General features: G+C 34.4%; 1 protein-coding gene across 2 annotated transcripts in view; it reads right to left on the bottom strand.

Annotated features, from left to right (window-relative positions):
- The window catches only part of LOC135846181 (ras-related protein Rab-44-like), a 31,818-nt gene extending 12,748 nt beyond the window's left edge, over positions 1-19,070 (bottom strand). Inside the window, exon 1 of one of the 2 annotated variants that reach the window (XM_065365139.1) lies at positions 17,704-19,070. In XM_065365139.1, the coding sequence (XP_065221211.1) occupies positions 17,704-18,645 (942 nt within the window). In that variant the 5' untranslated portion in view covers positions 18,646-19,070. The remainder of the gene's footprint in view (positions 1-17,703) is intronic. The other variant, XM_065365140.1, reaches the window with a different exon arrangement.
- Positions 19,071-19,478: the final 408 nt, after the last annotated feature.

Consider the following 19,478-nt stretch of genomic DNA (forward strand, 5'->3'; position numbering starts at 1 on the left):
GAATCCGGCCGAATACTCATTTACCGATTATCTATAAGATACGTAGGTAGATTTCAGTAATTCTTAACATCAATTATTTCTCAACACACCATACATAGTACAACATACTTTATCAAGACTAATTAACGGGTCAAAAGGGCTACAAACTACTCAGTTTTTGACCTCTTGTTTTCCACCTCACCTTTCCTATCACTAACAACGTTCCTCACCACATTTTTATAAGCACCAAGCACCTTTACAAGCGCTATTCTAACACTTGGGACATGAAGGTGAAAGATCTATACTAATTACAAGCACTTTAAACGACTATTTCTCAGAAACCTGTCTAAAATCTATTCGAGCTCGAGTCGATAAATATAGACGAAGCTTCGGATCGATAATTAAAATACGCAGTCAACGTAAAGTCGTTGGTGATAATTAACATATGGTCAATAAGTTACATCGATTTAATAAATATTGTACAAAATACATATGAGCAGAACTCGGTAGGGATGCCATTAGCTTTCTTACACCGATAAGGTTTCTCGCAAGAGTTTTTGATTTAGGTCAAATTCCAAAGTTTCAAATATACGAGAAATGAGAATATAGAGTACCATATAAATATAAATGTACTTAATATGTAGATGTACACACCTAACAATATCATATTCGTACATCTACATGTAAAAATAACGTCATCGACGACGCCACCTGACCGCTTTTTAATTAACCTGCGTAATTTCTATACCTATGTACAATCACACACTGTAAACCAATCGGGCATCACATAAATGTCCTCGTACATACATTGAAAAGGCTTCCGACACATACCTGAATAATGTTACTTTTTTCCTTTCTTCGAGCAGATATTTTCAACAGTTTAATTAACATTCTTCAGGTAGAGCGAGAGATAAAAAAAAACACAAATATTGTAAAAATTATACGTAGTAGTACGTAAGAATTCAAACACAATTTTTTTTCAAAACTAATTTTAATAAAATGATAAGCGAAATTGCCACATACGAGTCCGTTAACACGTCTACAACAGTATCAAATGGTCCATGCCTACTAATTCTCAGAGAACCGAAAAGAAGGAAATTATCACCTCTGATAAGATACCATACATAATATACCAACCAATTTGTATGTAATGTAAACGCTATACAATACTGAAGGTTTACATAATACATCGCTATAGGTACTACTTATCTCTCAAGTTTGTAGTTTTTACGTGTAAACTAAAAACTTGAGGTTGGACTTGGAAATATTTTCATAATTTTCAACACGATTCGATAAACATAAAGGCACAGCGAGGTGGTGTGAGATTAAAATTAGACCGGAAATTAGGGGCTGCCTATCGACCGGAAGTAAAAACAAAGGTTCAGATAAAGGCTTTAAAAAATGACTTACTCGATAAATTGACGTCAACGTAATGATATTTGTCCATTTTATTGATTTTTTTATTCGCCATTTCCGTTTGGTAATTTCATCAACGAACTTTTTTTTTGCCTGAACAGGATTTTAACCAAATGAAGGAGTGGCCAGGCAAGGGGAGAAAAAGGTTTCGACTTCGAGGTGTGTGGGTTTGAACGAGAGTAATATGGCCTGTCTTTTTTTTAGTCATTAGTTGAAAGTAAAAGAACAAAATTGAAATTGAATCAAAAGCTCTCATACAAGTAATTTTTGAATAAACTTGGCACGAATCATATTTGAAATTAAATATTGAATTTAACTCCAAATTACAATAAATTTTTCTATCATTGTTCAGTAAACAAATAAAATCGATAAGAGAATTTTTTAAATAAAAATTATGAATGGTTCCTACTCATTCAAATCTGAGAAAAAAAAGATGAAAAACTGGGTCAATCAAAGTGATTAGATGATGTGAGAACGCAAGAAACAAAATCGGATCGTTTCCCTCATTTAAATCGTTTGCTACATATGTGATTTTTCTAACACAACCATAACCCATTTGCAAACTTCACCGTCACAAATCATTCTTTGAATCAGATGAATACAAAATGAAAAGAAGAAAAAATCGCAGAAACACACCAATGAAATATGGAAAACGAAACGAAATGGAAACACTACAACTTTTGGTTATTTCTTAGAAGCGAAATCAGGAAAGGAGGGGGAATGAGAGTTAAAAAATCAATATCACAATAATTGGTTAAATTTTTTTTTTAAATTTTGGTCACATTATGCAATGAAGTGAGGAACAAAAAATTTTAGAGAAGCCCAATTAAAAATTTGTTGAAATTCAAGCCCCATTTTGAGGGAGGGGAGAGGTAATGGTAGTGATGGTGGCTCCAAATGAAGACCGATCAAAAAACTAAAATCATATTCAAATTCAGCACCTCCAAAACCATACCATTCAACATATTACAAGACCTACCTTGTTTTCTGAAATTTTGATGCTATAGATTTGGAGAAGAGGGGGACTTTCATCATCATCATTGAAAATTTCAATTTCAAAAAAATTGATACTCCCCAACAGCAAGTTTTTTTTTTTTACAAAATTTAGAGTGATAAGTTTGTATTGATAATGCTACATATTTTGAAAGTTCAACTTACAAATTTTCAGATGGGTGCTGAAATCAAAAATATGTACCTTGAAAATCATAATATGGCATCTAAATTTGGGAGAGGGGGTGTCTAAAACAACTGATGAAAATAAGCCAAAAAATCCTAATTACAGTGTAAGACACTTATTGTTATTTCAACAGTTAATGTTATCAATCGCTTACAGAGCTGTGTCAGCTGTGGTACCAAAATGATTTCGGGATTGGATTATGGTTTTGGGATAGAAATTTATTCATTTCAGGATTGGATTTGCTTTGAGATTCGTTCATCTAAATTTTCATTTTGGTTTCGGGATTGTTTTGGGATTGGAAAAATTGTTTCGGTTCTGGGTTGAATTGGTTTGGGATTTTCATTTCAAGCAATTTCAAGCCCAAATTGACTAATGGACCATGTAAGGGTCTAAAAAATGGGAGGTTTTGACGTGAAGAATCCAATGGTGTAATTAGTTTAACGTTTTAAATGCATGTTTTGCTTAATTTGTCGAGTAATTTTTATTATAATCTGAATGAATGACAATAAATGATGTAAAATGACCCATTGTTTCAGTTCCGGGATGGTTTTAGGTTCAAAATTATATCGGTTCCAGGATTTTTTAGGTTTTGGAATAACGATTTTGGTTTACTGTGAATGGACGGTTGAATAGGACTTATTTTAAAATATAGATAATAAGTTTGTAAAAGTACCTGTGTACTGTGGCAATAAATTGAACTTGAGGCTGTTCTCTACGGAGCACGTTCTGTGAGATTTTTTGATGAAAAATGGTCAACTTTGGGCGGGAATTGTGCCAAAAGTGCCAAAACTATTGAACGGATTTTTCTGGGGTTTGATTTATTTTGCTCAAAAAACATTCAAAAGCAAGGGTATGTCAAGAACTGGAGATATTTTTGATTTAGGACATTTAATGGCTATAATAGGGAATTGAATGGAGGTACTTTAGATGCTCACATCTCTGTTGGAAAAGCAAAATTAGAAAATATGGCTACATACCCTCGATTTCATAGATGAAATACCAGTAAGTATTGGTGAAAAAAAATTGGAAGAATTTTGAAAATTCACGGAGAAATCCCTGTCTGAATTTTAGATGGGAGTGGGTTGTGGGACATAAGCACATTACAACTAAATTTGTTCACTCGATTACACACAGTCTTAAGAACAAACGATGAAAATAATGAACAAATCGGCTTCATATTTTGACCAGTTGTCAAATTAGAACGCTCTGTGTAGAGTTCCCTTAAAATATTGGGATTGGTTTTGAATCCGGATTTAATCAGTTCTAGTTTCGAGATTGTTTTGGACCCACAGCTCTGATCACTTATAATAGTCCGGGAGCCCAACCTGAAAAAAATGTACGAGGGGGATTGAAATTGGGGACCCGGCCCAAAAGTTACTATATGTAGTCCTCTTTCCAGAAATGCCACTCTGGCAATTCGCAGGTGGGGCTTTTAAGCACAGCGAAAGCTCAAAGTTCACAATTTTTATGAACTTTCAACTTGGAAATTTTTATGGCTGAAACTGGGGGATTCTTATAGGATTTTTCACGCTGAATCCAAATATGCCAGTCTGCCGACCCCTAAGTGTCAGTTCCCAAAGGGGTGCCAGACTGGGTTAAAGGGGTAAAAATCGCAAAAAATGCTGTAGTTTTTCAACAAATTTTTGTAAAAATCAAACAGATGACCAAAAGTAGCGAATTCTTGAAGAATTTTTCACGCTGAATCCAAATATGCCAGTCTGCTATCCCCTAAGTGCCACCAAAGGGGTGCTAGACTACCTTAAAGGGGTGAAAAAGGCAAAATATTGAGGTTTTTCACGTCTTAGGTGCATATAAACATAGCATTATTTGGTACCTAATTATTTTATTCGAATGTGGTTTGCGAGCAAATTTTTGAAAAGAGCATGTAATTCTTGTAGACATCCATACGCGAGGTATCCCCACAAAAATTTTCAACCCCCTCCCCTCATATTTACCCCTTGAAATGGCGTTTTTCAACTTATTTTATGATTTTTAACAATGGAGATTTCGCGAGGTACAATATTTTAGAAGCTCGTTTTTTGGATGTATTTTTGACTCTTGAACATCATACCTATTATACCTATATTTTTTTCTTATTCAGTGGGTTTAAATAATACACTACATATGAAAATGATTTCAATATAATAAATGGAGCTCCACTTCAAAACTATAATAGAAATCGAGGATGAGGTTGAGGTTCAGACAGGACTGTTTGATGAGTATAACACAAAATTCAACGCCATTTCGTGTTCAGGAGATTCGGTTAGGATCACAACGATACCGTATGTTGTAAAAGTACATATGTAGCTTAACTTCAAAAGTAGTGGACATTTTGAAAGGATCCACAGGTCCGGATGCGCTGGTTGAGATTAAAACGAATTCTGACGTCGTCTTTGCGTTCAGGGAGTTCGGTTCATATGAAAACGACGCCAATATTGTAAAAGTAGCTCCATGTTGAAAATTATGGAAATTGAGGAGGAACATGAGGCTCTGGAGGGGCTGTGTGAGTGTAAAACAAAATCTCAAAGTAACTCTATCTCAAAAATAGTAAACATTTTAGCGGGGGGGGGGGGATTAAGGCTTCGGAGGAGATTAGATGTGTGGAAACTAGCTGAAAATCTGAGGTCATATTCGTGCTCAACGGTATTGAATCATGCAGAAATGACACCTTACTTACTCAATTATTTCCCCCAAAATTCCTATTTTACCCCCTCTACGACTTATTATAGGTATCAATTTTTCATCGCGGCCCACCAAAACAAAAATTTTGAAAAAAAAATATATGATGTTCTAGTAGAGTTAAAAATACTTACATCCAAAAAAGTGCTTCTAAAATTGTACCTCGCGAAATCTCCATTGTTAAAAATCATAAAATAAGTTGAAAAACGCCATTTCAAGGGGTAAATATGAGGGGGAGGGGGTTGAAAATTTTTGCGGGGATGCCTCGTGTATGGATGTCTACAAGAATTTCATGCTCTTTTCAAAAATTTGCTCGCAAACCACATTCGAATAAAATAATTAGTTACCAAAATAATGCTATGTTTATATGCACTTAACAAGACGTGAAAAACCTCAATATTTTGCCTTTTTCACCCCTTTGAAGTAGTCTAGCACCCCTTTGGTGGTACTTAGGGGTTAGCAGACTGGCATATTTGGATTCAGCGTGAAAAATTCTTCAAGAATTCGCTACTTTTGGTCATCTGTTTGATTTTTACAAAAATTTGTTGAAAAACTACAGCATTTTTTGCGATTTTTACCCCTTTAACCCAGTCTGGCACCCCTTCGGGGACACTTAGGGGTCGGCAGACCGGCATATTTGGATTCAGCGTGAAAAATCCTATAAGAATCCCCCAGTTTCAGCTATAAAACTTTCCAAGTTGAAAGTTCATAAAAATTGTGAACTTTGAGCTTTCGCTGTGCTTAAAAGCCCCACCTGCGAATTGCCAGAGTGGCATTTCTGGAAAGAGGACTACATATAGTAACTTTTGGGCCGGGTCCCCAATTTCAATCCCCCTCGTACATTTTTTTCAGGTTGGGCTCCCTGACTATAATGTTATTATAATTGTTCAGTCCTGATCTTTTATCTCATTACAGTAAAAGCTTGTTATAACGCTCTTCAAGGGACTGGAGAAAAAGAGCGTTATAAGCTGCAGCGCGTTATAACTGAAAGTCTCATTTTAACGCTGATTAGCGTTATACCGCGAATTCTTGTTTTAAAGCGAAAAAAACATTATAAAGGAAGTGGAAACAAGAACTTTATTTTGAATTTGAATAACTGTTCCAGTTGGAAATTAAAAAATCTGAAATTTTACTTCGATTTTGAGGTTTGTAATAATAATATAACTGATTTTTTGGCAAAATTTTGTCATAAAAGTGTTTTTTTTGCTTTTTTAAAAATCAAAACTACAAAAATTGCAAAAAAAACTGTTGTTGAGGGCAAAATTTTCAGAAATTAATAAATTTTTACGCATGAGTAAGCTTTTTTTCGCAAAAAATTGGGTTTTTGTTGTTAAAATTATGAAAAAAATGTGATTTTTCCTGAATTTTAGAGCGTTAAAACGCGATTTATAATTGCTCATGAGCGTTATATCGCGATTAATTTTACATTGGTTTAAATGGGGATGTCAAGGGACCGGAAGGAATCAGCGTTATATCCGAAAGCGTTATAACGAGCTTTTACTGTACATGGAAATTCTGTCGGTTATTCCCATACAACAATGATCGACGTTGAAATTCACATTGACTATGGTTTTTTTCCATCATAATGTCAGGAAAAAGATGAATTAGTTATTTAGTAGGAATCTTCTGTCTGTAAAGAACCCAGGTGATGAAAAATTTTCAAAATTTTCTCATTATTTCTGATACTTTGACATACTCATACCATCATACCAACAAGTTGAAGAAAAATTTGATGCTCAAAATTTACATCTACAATACAACTACATAATACGTCAAATTGTCAACCAATTTTTCAGGATAAGAATTTCTGTTTTGGTGTTTATGTAACAATGGATGCTTCCCCGATCTCACCAGTCATCGGAGGTATCTCTCGAATAATAAGGACTTCGTGTAATCAATTCCTGTTGACGCTCTTAGCCAGAGTAGAGCCCCCAAAAGAGAATGTATTAGGAAAAAAAATGCAATAGTTCTTTCTCATCATGCAAAAGGTCTATATCTCATCATGCAACAATTTGTGTAACATTTCAGTATTAAGTATAAACAATAAACATTAAAAAAAAAGAATTTTGTTTAAAGAGGAAAACAGATTTTTTATGGAACTGATAAAATTATTTGTGTTTTTCTAGTTTAGAGTTGTTGATGATATGTTGTTGTGAAAGTTACTTGTCAACAAATACATCAACAACAACTTCGACCAAATTTTCAAAGATTTACCAAATTTAGAAAATTGTGTTGATATTGTGGATGTATGTATTTGTTGATGTCGAATTCGGAATTCCACATCAACATCAACATGTTGTCAACATGAAAATTGAAAATCGTCACTTTAAAAACTATAAAGGCAAATTTGTGCATGTCCATAAAAAAGTACATACAATTTTTTTTACACATCACTGATAAGGTTCTGATATGCTTAGAAAGAGTTCATTCAGGCCTGATTGAACATGGTTACTTGATTAGAGAATGGAAAAGGAAGAGAGAAGGTGTTAACCTCAAATCAATCAAAACATGTTCGCTTTCCTCTTTCCTCACTACTAAACAAAACTATACAACTTTTACAGAACTGAACAAAACAGGATAACAAAACAGTTTGGTTCAAGGAACGAAATCGAAATGAAACGTTTTTGTTTCGTGTCAAACAGCCCTATTGCCCTGATCCATTTTGGGTCCCACGTGTCGATGTAAATTTTAACCCTGTGTTGAGCCAATTGTTACATGAATGAAGACCAACATTGCTCCACATTTACAGCGACAATTGGCTCAAAACCGGGGGGGGGGGGCGTAAAGCGGGTCAACATTCACATTGATATGTGGGATCCAAAATTTTCAACACTTTCCACCATGTTTTTACTTAAGTTTTCTGATATTTCAGAAGTTTTTCCTGATAGATATCACTTTTTTCCTGGGCTGAAAATAAGAAACAAAACCAAACAAAAGAAAAGAAACGAAACACCGATTTTTTCCTCTGGACATGAAATGAGATACGAAACGAAACGAATTAAAAAATTACACAAAATGCAACGTTATATTATAACAAAACGAATCATTTTGAATGATTTTCCGTTTCTTCAATTTTTGACTTTCTATGGCGAGTTTTTTTTTGTAAGTTTTGGCCAAATTTTGAGGAATTTCATCCATCTACGGGTTTTTCTGCATTTGTTGACAAAAAATGAAAACTTCTGGAATTTAATTTGATTTTATTCAGAATGGAGAAATCAGAAAGAAGGTATAATCCTCAAATCAATCAGAACATGTCCACTTTTCTCACTTTTTTGAGTTTTTTGCCTTTTTGGTTGGAATTGAATGAAACTGGATAACAAAACAGTTTGGTTCCAAGAACAAAATCGAAACGAAACGACATGTTTACATTTCGAGTCTAACAGACACATTTTTATCCAAAAGTCTCGCTGAAATGTCTAGAAAATTGTACCAACCAATCTTACTTCAATGTTGATAAATCATTTCAAAAATTAACACAATTCATAAAAATCATGTCAAAATATCAAAAAATCACCCTCAAGTCAGCCTTTCTGGAAAAAGATATCTCAAAATATGAAGAAATAAACCCTCTGTTGATTTCAGAACAGTTTCTATAAAAATCTTAATCTCAAAATAACGTATCCACATCTAGAAATCTTGGGATACTGTTCAAGAATTTCAGAACATTATTTTGGGACAGTTTACAAAACAGCTGAAACCACGAAATTCCAAGAAATGAGTGCCACAAAAGGCAATTTAAAAAATTGCTTCATTAAATTGGTATACTTGGCGCCAATTTGTTTACCGTTATGCTCGTATTTCACAACATTTGGCAATACTTTGTCAAAATCCAAGATACATCTACACGTAGACGTACCTAAACCTATCAAACTCATTAAGGATCATTATACCTTTACCCTTACTCTTACTTCGTCACTATTCAACCATCCAAGCGTCACCTGTTTGGCTGTTTTCAAACCAAATACGTATTTTCGAATGGCAAACACACACAAAAAAAAGAAATACGACTCGAATAGCCAAGAATTCACTCCAAGTCGATAACGTACAACCTTGAAACCTTGAAAAACGAACAACGAAAACCAGGAAACATGCAATCGCAGAAAGTTCGAGCTTGAGAAAGGCAGGTAATAATCGCCATAGTGTTGGACTTATCATACCCATACCCTACCGGTGACTCATTCATTACACCGGTCAACCGGAAACCTCATAGCCACGTGCTATTTTCACTACACATGGAAAATACCTATACCTACTACATACGAGTAATTTGTCAACTTTGTTGCGAATTTTCCCATCGAATAGATGAAAGTTTCACGTCAAATTCGAGAATCACTATCAGGCTGTGACATTCCTTACACCATCACATCTCGGCAGATTGTACAGATAATTCTAGGCAAAAGAAATCAAACATAGATAACACATTGGAAGAACTAACAGGGCACAAGAACAACGACAAGAGTAGGTACTTTACATGTGAGCCTTGATTATCACTACACGAGAGATTGGCAATGATTGAATTATAGAAGAAGAAAAAAAACTCACCACAACCATTATACAGATAATCATAATCAGTAATCACGAATAGACACTTTCGTCGAATAGGAAAAAAATACGAGTAAATTTATTACCTCCATAAATACAGGATACTCGGCGGCATCGTTAAATAATAAATTTCTCAACATACTGCCTCAGAGAGACTACGATCTGTGTGTCGCGGTATATACTCAACACCGTACAGTAAAAGCTCGTCGTTCACACTGGTTCGACGCCCGGTAAAAGAAAAAAAGCTCGACGATAGGGCCATTCAAACACAGCACCTCGCTCATATCACATTTACGACGTCACATCCCGAGTCACAGTTACCAAATATACCGGCAATAAAAACCTTACCTACCACCAACGATTTTGAAAAAAATAAAAAATAAAAAAATCTAAAATCCATCTACCTATCTATACTGTAGGTAGACGAGGTACATGAGCGGTGTAATAAACATAGATTAAACATTTTAGAGAAACTGTTCAAGGAAAACTACACCGAGAGACGAGGGCCAACAGTGATATGGAGACGATACCGGACAAACTGGAATTCGTGTAGTTTTAGCATAATTATCACGAAAATACATATAGAAATCCTACATCATTATGCGATGCTTCGATAATATGTATTTTAAGTATCTACCTGCGACAGTAATTTTAAAAAAAGGGCGATTTTCGCCGACGAGACGAGCTAAAGGCTGAAAAGAAATAAGGCAGGTACAGGATGTCCATAAAATTGAGATGAGTAATGTAGACGTTTTGCAAATACTTCAGCCTCATCTCCAGTGTAATAGGATTGTACAATGTATCTTTTCAGTTACCATCACTATCATTACCAGGAATAAAAAAATAAACATCGTGTGGTAGGTAGGAGGATAAATTTATAAATTCTTCGGATGATACATTACATTTTGCCGATGATAGTAATTTTTTCATCGAATGTCGCAACCACATTCCGATCAAATACAACTGGTTTGAATACAGGTAACTTCAAGCGAATCGGTAATGAAATGAAAATTAACAACGTATCGAATAAGTATTTCAAATATGAAGCTCGTATTTCAACTTGATCGAAAGCAACAGGTAGAAAATACTGCGAAATATGGAGTAAGAGAATTGAAAATCAGCACGGCTCGAATTACAAAAACCACAGTTCTTGGGTCAAAAAAAGGTCTACAGAACGTTCTCTGAGACACTAAGGACAAATTTTTTTGGTATTTATGAATAAACTGATTAGTTTTGGCATTTGAAGAGTATTCATTTTATCATCAAAATTTTTTGTGAGAGCAAGAGCAATTGTACCTTTGGAATTTGTACATCAGATGGTTTTTTGATCATGATGGGACGTAGCTCTCCTCCTCAATAGGGCATTTCAAACTACGTCATCCAAGTCACGTGATAACGAAGTGGTGTGTAAACCAAGTCGAATTATATACAGTACTGAATGGAGAATCGTATTGTGCTCGCTGTTTACTAAAATTACTCAAAATATTCAACGAACACATTGATATTTTAATACTGCAAAATGTTCGTAGTTTTATCCTCTTTACATTGATTTTTTCCCGAAAGCTGTACCTTTCACCGTTCAAAAGTTCTTGAAGTTAGAAGTTGCGAAAACAAGGCAAAAACCAGCTGCGGGCGGCAAGTAATGAACTCTTTTGGCAACTTTGACCGGCAAGAACTTTTGAACGGTTAAGGGTAGAGCTTTCAGGAAAGAATCAAATTAAAGAGAATAAAAGTACGAACATTTTACCGTATTAAAATACCTATGTGTTCGATGAAAATTTTGAGTAATTTTAGTTCAAAGTTCAATACTTGCCGCCCGCAGCTGGTTTTTGCCTTGTTTTTGCAACTTCTAACTTCAAGAACTTTTGAACGGTGAAAGGTAGAGCTTTCGGGAAAAAATCAATGTAAAGAGGATAAAACTACGAACATTTTGCTGTATTAAAATATCAATGTGTTCGTTGAAAATTTTGAGTAATTTTAGTTTAAACAGCGAGCACAATACCTAGTACATTTCGCATCGTTTGCACACCATTTCGATTATCAGACCGGTGTGACGTCACTTTTTAATGCCCTATTGGAACAAAAAAAAACATTTCTGATTTACATTTTATTTAAAAAAAGGAAAGAATAAAAAAATTTTATCGTCTAAAATTGAAATGAAAAATGGGGAGGTTTTCGATTCTCAAAAACCTTCATTTTGGAATTTTACGTTGAAGTTCAATAAGATTATCAAATTATTTTTACAGAATTCAGTCTTGAAAATTTTGGAAAGTTGGTTAAAAATTTATTCTGGATGAAAAATAAGCTTAAAATGTTGAATAAAAATCTGGAAATTTTTCAAAACTCAATTCAAGTAGGTACTAGGTACATATTTTAATACATTACGACTTTTCTCAATTTTTTTTCAAGAAAAGAACAATTTTAGGAACTAAATTTTTTTTTAAAAAAAGTAATCAAAAAAAGGCAAAAAAATTATCACAAGATGTTGGAAAAATATTTGAATAAGTGTAGAAAAAAAATCATAAAAAGCCAGAATATTTCATTAAAAATGTAAAAAAAAAAAAAAGATAAAGCAAGACTTCTTGGCAATTTTTGACATAAAAGTGAGAATTTTTAGAACAATTTCTGGTAAAAAAGAGAGCTTATGACAATTTTAGCAAAAAACAGAGCTTTTTTTGGAAATTTTTGACAAAAAAGCAGGACTTTAAAGCAATTTTTGGACAAAATTGGAATTTTTTGGATTTTTTTCAAAAAAGAGATTTTGTTTAGTGTTGGGGAAAAAAAGATGAAACTATTTAGTCATTTTTACCAAAAAAAAATGAGTCTTTTTTGGCAATTTCTGGCATTTTCAGGTGAAAAAAGCAAATTTTTTAGAAATTTGAAGTGATACTTTTTTCTATTTTTGTAGAAAAAGTGAGAAATTTTTGGGGAAAAAATTGACAATTTTGGCAAAAGCCAAGACTTTTCATGATTTTTGGCAGAAAGCAACACTTCTCGATTTTTCCTGCTCAAATTTGTCAATTTTGGTCAATATTTTTATGTATTTTGAAAAAAAATCAAAGTGCCTAAATTATTTTTTTATTGTTTAAACAAATATTTTTGGAAATAGGTATAAAAAGTAACTTTTGTTTTGATTTAAGTACAAACTAAGTACCTACTAAGGACTAAAGTACATATAAACTTGAATGCTAAATTTTAGATTCAGAGCAATTTCCAAATTTTTATCTCATCGTAATTCTAATCTCGTTTTTGCACTTTATTATTCTGACAATTCAAAATTTTTTGAAAAAGTTACTTACCAAATTTTTTTTTATTTTTTCATTTTTTACGGCAATTTTTCGATATTTTAAACTTTCCTTTGGAGAGACTGCGGTCCTCTGCGCCCCCCCCCCCCACAAAAAAGCCCTGCATACAAGACTCTTGATGAGTACATTTTTCCAATTGAAAAAAAAACGTACTTTGATGAAAATGATCGAAAATTTTAAAGACCTTTTTACCTATCTTACCCAGCTATGCTCTTTTTTAAAAATAGATATAGAAATCATCATTTTATCCAAAATAAAACATTTTTAAACTCAAAAATACTAAAAATTTGTTGAAGATTATCAAAAATGGCAGTTACAATTTTATTTTTAAATTTTTAATGTGCTGTGTTTCGAAACATTCAATTTTTTTATTCGTAGGTTCCAAAAAAAAAAATTAGAGGGAAGGAATGAGTCGTCGTTACTTTAACATTTTCTGAAAGTATGGTTATCACAAAAGTATTAATGCAGTTTTGTATTCCAGAAATATTATAATTACTTCACCACTCGTTTCATTTTCAAATTCAACATACCTACTCGTACGTTTATCCACTTTCGATAAATTTTTGAAATATTACAGAAAAAAAATTCGTACTTATCAAAGTTCAACGATTTACGTAAGTAACATCATTATCAGTCGAGTTCGAAATTTACAATTTTTTCATCATATTTTTTCAAACTGGCGTTAATTTAATTCCACGAATACATAAATTACAAATTTTTTCCACTCCTCTCCTGTATTCTAAATTTAAACCAAGTTTTGTAACTTTTTACTAAAAAATCTGAGTAGTTACGTGTATAAGACGTAAGGTACCTAATGCAAATAATTCATCTAGGAAATAACGATTATGTTTTGATTTATGATTTTTTCTGATAAGGAGAGAAAAAAATTGATAAACAAACGAGATGAATGTTGGTTGTAAATAACTCGAGAGATAGGTACCGTATAATTTTTTATTTTACGCATTGGTTTTAGATTAAGTAGGAAAGGTATGACGTGATTATTTACTTTTGCACTGAATTTCTCTATCTACACTCTACAGCCTACCTGCGATAATACATTACATACATATTACCTAAACCTACCTATGGTAGCTGTATACTAAAAGCTATGTCATTTTGATTGAATTATTACCATCGTATTACTCAGGTGTATACTTTAATGCTCTTCCGCGACATTTTTTTTTTAAAATGACGTCATTAGGTATTTACAATTACAGTTTTACGTATGCATATTATCTACAGTTAATCATAAAAAAAATTCAATAAATTAAACGAGAGTAAAAATTGTTTGTAAAAAATCATACACGATGGTGGGAAAAAGGAAATATACCATAAAATAATGATGAACGAGACAATGCAAGTATATTTAAATGAATTGAATGATTCGAGTTTAAATACGAAAAAACTGACTAATGCTTCAAAAAAATAATCATACGATAGTGAGTTATTGGGTGTTAATGACGACTCGCTCGTTATTAGGAAAATTATACAACAGTGGAAAAAATCGTCTAATAAATTCACTAAAATCACCTGTTTTTTGAACTTAAACCGGTTGCAAGGTCCTATTATTAGTTAAAATCCAGAGGCAGAATACAATTTCAAAAAGAAGTACACATTTTTAAAATGCAAAAAAAAATGTGGATGAAAATGTGGGAATAGGCGAGGAAGGGAAAGAGGGGAAGGAGGATGAAGAACAGACAAAAACGCTGAAAAGAAGCTCAAAATAATCTCATAATTTCGCAAAAATTCAGAGAACTTTAGAATTCCACAAGGTTGTCTTGGTTAAATATTTCATAAAATCTCGATTTTTCCATTTTCCCATTATTTTTGAATCATCCATCAAATTTAAAATGTCAATTGTCTTTGGTGTATCACAACATGATTTCCGCAAATTAAAATTTATTTTTGTAAAAAAAAAAAGTAGATTAGGTACCTATGAATTTATAATTTTTTAATGAAAACTGAACTGCAGAGTTATTGAGTTAAATTCTGCCATTTTTTTCTGTTATCTTATCACTTCGGCACGATTTTGCTTACAAAGCTTATGTCATTTGAATTTCCCTGGCAATTTTTCGTATAAAAATATTGACTCAAAATGTAATAAAAAAAATTGGAAAATCACTTTATCTGACTCAATTTTTTTTTTGTTGAAAAAATCAGAAACAAAACGATTAGTTAATTACGAAAGCCTCTAAAAAATTGTCGTCATAAGCCCTTCCTAATCTTTTCTTCAGAGGGAGATATTCACTTACTTAGTCTGATAAAAAAAATGAACCTCAAAATCCAAAATAGGTATTTTAAAAAAATCCAACAAAGCATAGGTCACTGACCTTTTTGAATTTTATGAAATTTAGGGAATTATTGTGGGCTTCAGGGGACTCGTATCAAAAAATTAAGTTGAAATTTGAAATCAGTCCCTTTGAAAACCGAAACCAAATTTTGACATTTAGGGGTTCTTAGCACCTGTGGAAATTGGGTGGGGTGGAATGGGGCTTGTATCAAAAAAATTAGTTTAAATTCAAAATCAGCACCTTCAAAAACCCAACAAAGCACAGGTAACATGATTTTTTTTTAATTTTGGGATTTATTTTGGGCTTCAGGAGACTCTTAATCAAAAAAAAAAAAAACTTGGGAAATACAAAATCAGCACCTACGAAAACTCAATAAAGTTTAAGTCACATGAACTTTCAACTTTTTTCAGAAAGGAAGCTTTTTGTGGGCTACGAGTATAGGGGACTCTTATCATTCAAAAAAAAAGCAAGTTGAAATTCAAAATCAGCACCTTCAAGAATCCAATAAACCATAAGTCACACAAATTTTAATATTTTTTGAAATTTGGGGGCTTTCTTGGGAGTACTGAGACCTTGTGGAGTTACGGTGGGGGGGGGGGGAGCTTGTATCAAAAAAATGAGTTGAAATTCGAAATCAGCATGTTCAGAAATTAAACAACAAAGCATAAAGTTACTCGAATTTCAAAATTTGTTGAAATTTGGGGGCTTTTGGGAGTACTTAGACCTTGTGGAGTTCGGGTTGGGGGGGAGGGGAGCTTGTATCGAAAACATGAGTTGAAATTCGAAGTCAGCATCTCTAAAATCTATGTGTATTTTACATAATTTTTAAAATCTTTTTTCAAAATTTGGCCAAAATTGTGGAGGGTTCCATCAATATTTTTTCAAAAAGAATTTCAATTAATTTTCAATGCTTTTCGAAACCACGCAAGCGAATTTATTCCATCAAACTTCAACCGATTTCATCTTATATAAGGCTCCCAAGTTGGGCACTGAAACAAAAAAATTGGCAGCTCACTCCCAATGCTCCGGGGAGAATGGCAATGGGAAAAGGGGGGTCAGGTGTGAAATTATCATGGTTCTTCGATTTAAGCAACAAAGGGCCACCTTTGAAAACTTTGGAGAGAAATGGAGAATCCTGGTATGGGACGCTCCAAAGTTCAATTTTAACCCCCCCCCCCCCCCAATTATGACTCGAGCTTAAGTGAGCAATATGGGCTTTATAGGATTTCACCATGTGACCCTCAGTTCTCCTCAAGAACTAAAATCATCATTGAACATCCCAACTCTAAATTGATTTTTAAAATACCAAGAATACGTACACGCAGATTTTAGAAAAAATAAAAAATAATAAAACTAGTAAGTAAGAAAACGTGCCCCGTTGCTGTGTATGTATCTTTCCAAGGAAGAATAACTTGAGACTTGAGTACACGTTTGACAACGCGGAGATATAAAAAAATACATCTTCGTTCTTCCTCATCCTTATAACCGAATGCTGCAAACCACATTCCAATCGAGGTCGACCAGTTCGAAAAGGGGAAGATGGAGCAAGTCGGTTCGAGGATTTAAAATATATATTATGTTGATATTTTATTATATGCCTACACAATTTTCGACATAATATTCCAAGTGGTTTTTAAATTCATATGTAAAAATCACGAGACGAAAAAATCGATCAGATAAGAACACGAATTAATTAAATACGCGTTAAAATGTTTTCGCGAAATTTGACGTCTCATTTTTACCTATTTAGAGCAATCGGTATGGGCAACGTAAATCGCCAATGACCTACTAAAAGCACAAAATTAATAATCCAGGTAGGTATTAGCGAGGTATTATACAAGTGTACCCCTCAGGGCGTTATATATTATCGAGTCGGTCAATTATACGCGAAAATTATGCAATAAACAAATTGAAAATTGGAGGTAAACATGGACGAATGGAATGAGATTGATTCCAAGGCGAGAGGAATGTGCTGGAGTTGGAGTTTTTCGGATAAAATCGAAAAAGTGTGAGATGAAAAATATATGAACACAACATCGAGAGCAGTAATAAAATGCCTTTGAGGGATAAATCAGTCTGACTTGGAGTCTCGCATGCTTAAAAGACTTTTAAGTACAAAGACAGACTATACAGAGACCCGAAGATGAGTTACCAGACCAGAGCAGGTGAAAGCTGAATACAAAATATTAAGACATTTAAACATGCTGAGTGATGAGTGAGAAATTGCAAGCGCAGCGTTGATAATATGCGGTGAATTTATTTACAATTCTGGCCCATTGTAGGTATACAGGCAAAAGTATCTAATTGAACGAACCTGCATACTGATTTTTCGCGGTTTACCGTTTCTGTTGCCATTTGATATCGGATCAGAAGTTTTACGCGTTTTATTACTCGTAATAGATGACAGAATTTCTTTTTTAATAGTAGAAGGCGACTTTTTATCGAAACTGATCGGAGTGGTACCGTTCGAGTTGACGATCTCGGGCGTCGACAGATTGGTCGAGTTTTCGGGGTCGATGAACGCCTCATCGTCGGTACTAAGAGGGTCGGGTAAGCCTTTATCTTCGAGCTCTTCGGTATACATAGATTCGTGTATTTCTAGACGAGACAATTTACGTACTTTTTCGCAGGTCGCCGTCACCGACCATTCGTCTTTAGTCGTAACCGGCATCTCACCAATGTCACCATTTTTCAGCTCTTCTTGTTCTTCGACGGTATCGTCGTTTTGGCCAGCGGGAGCGCCACCATTGGCTTCTTTCCTGAGAACAGCGGCGCCTCCTCGACGTAAATCCAACGGCGGTGTATCGACGATGATGGCGGCGCTTTCGTTTTTACCTTTGAGTTTGCTCAGGATACCTTTACCTCCTTTGACGATTTTCTTCATGTTGGGAGGTTTGGCTTTTTTGGGGGTTTTCAATTTTTTCTGAGTTGGTTGGACGGCGTCCAAAGAGGCGGCGGCGACGGTCGCCGTGGTAGGAGTACTGGTGGCATCTGGTTCGCCGACCATTTCTTCGGGCAGCTCGGGAGTGTCGTTGAGATCTTGACTACTGCTGCCGACTGTTGGCGCGTCCGATGAGTCGACCGACGATACGGAATTAACCGTGTACTTCTTTTTCCTGTTACGTAGAGGGTTGATACCGCGGAACGAGTTGATTTTTCCAACGGTGGCTGTCTTCAGCGACGAGAACGACGACGACGACGGACTCGGGCTTTTGTCGCGTTTAGCCCTCGGTAAAGTTTTAGCTTTATCGGACATCGCGCAGCGAAAAACAAAAATACAGCGTTAAAGTGTAAAGGTGTAGAAAACAAACAAAAACAAAACAAAACACGCACCAACGACTCGACTAAATCTACGTCATGGCGATATAAAACCTAAAAAATTACTAGATATTTTTCGAGTGGTGTTATCGAACGATTAGACACGTCCAAACATTTACATTATGCAATAGTCTATGAACGACGTTCGACCAGTTTTCCTTAATCAGACCGGTACTACCTGTAGACAGCACAGCGAGAGGAACAGACGTACCACAGACTCGTCTTTACGAATTAAATATAAATATCAGCTCACAGCTGATCATCCCGAACTCGAAACTTCGAACCGGTTTACGTTCGCGCGCGCTCGCAAATTAAATCCGTAATTAACGAATCGATGATGAACACTGCGAGTGGAATCACCGTTGACAAAATATTTTTACCTCTAAAAATGATAACGTTAGTACTGAAAATGAGTGAAAAAAGGTAGGGGTTACGAGTACACAGGGTCAATGCGAGGTAAAAGATAAGCAGAAAAAATGCAATATCAATGTCAATGATAGCGAACTTTCCGATACCTTTGTAAGAATCCACCGGTAGGACGGACGTCGTCTGGCAGATGAGGCAGATTTGTTCTAGCGGAACAAAAACAAACACTATTTCAACACAGTTGAAAAATCAAAACCAATTACTACGTTTCTGAGCTTTATTAAATTAAGCTCGAAGTTTCAAACTTACATCGAAAAATTATACGCAAATTTCATCCAATAATTAGTTACGATTAATTAGGAATTCCTCGTTAATTACTCTCTCGTTTCTTTTGCCTACAAATTG

The sequence above is a fragment of the Planococcus citri genome, chromosome 5, assembly GCF_950023065.1.
Source record: "Planococcus citri chromosome 5, ihPlaCitr1.1, whole genome shotgun sequence".
NCBI lineage: Eukaryota > Metazoa > Arthropoda > Insecta > Hemiptera > Pseudococcidae > Planococcus > Planococcus citri.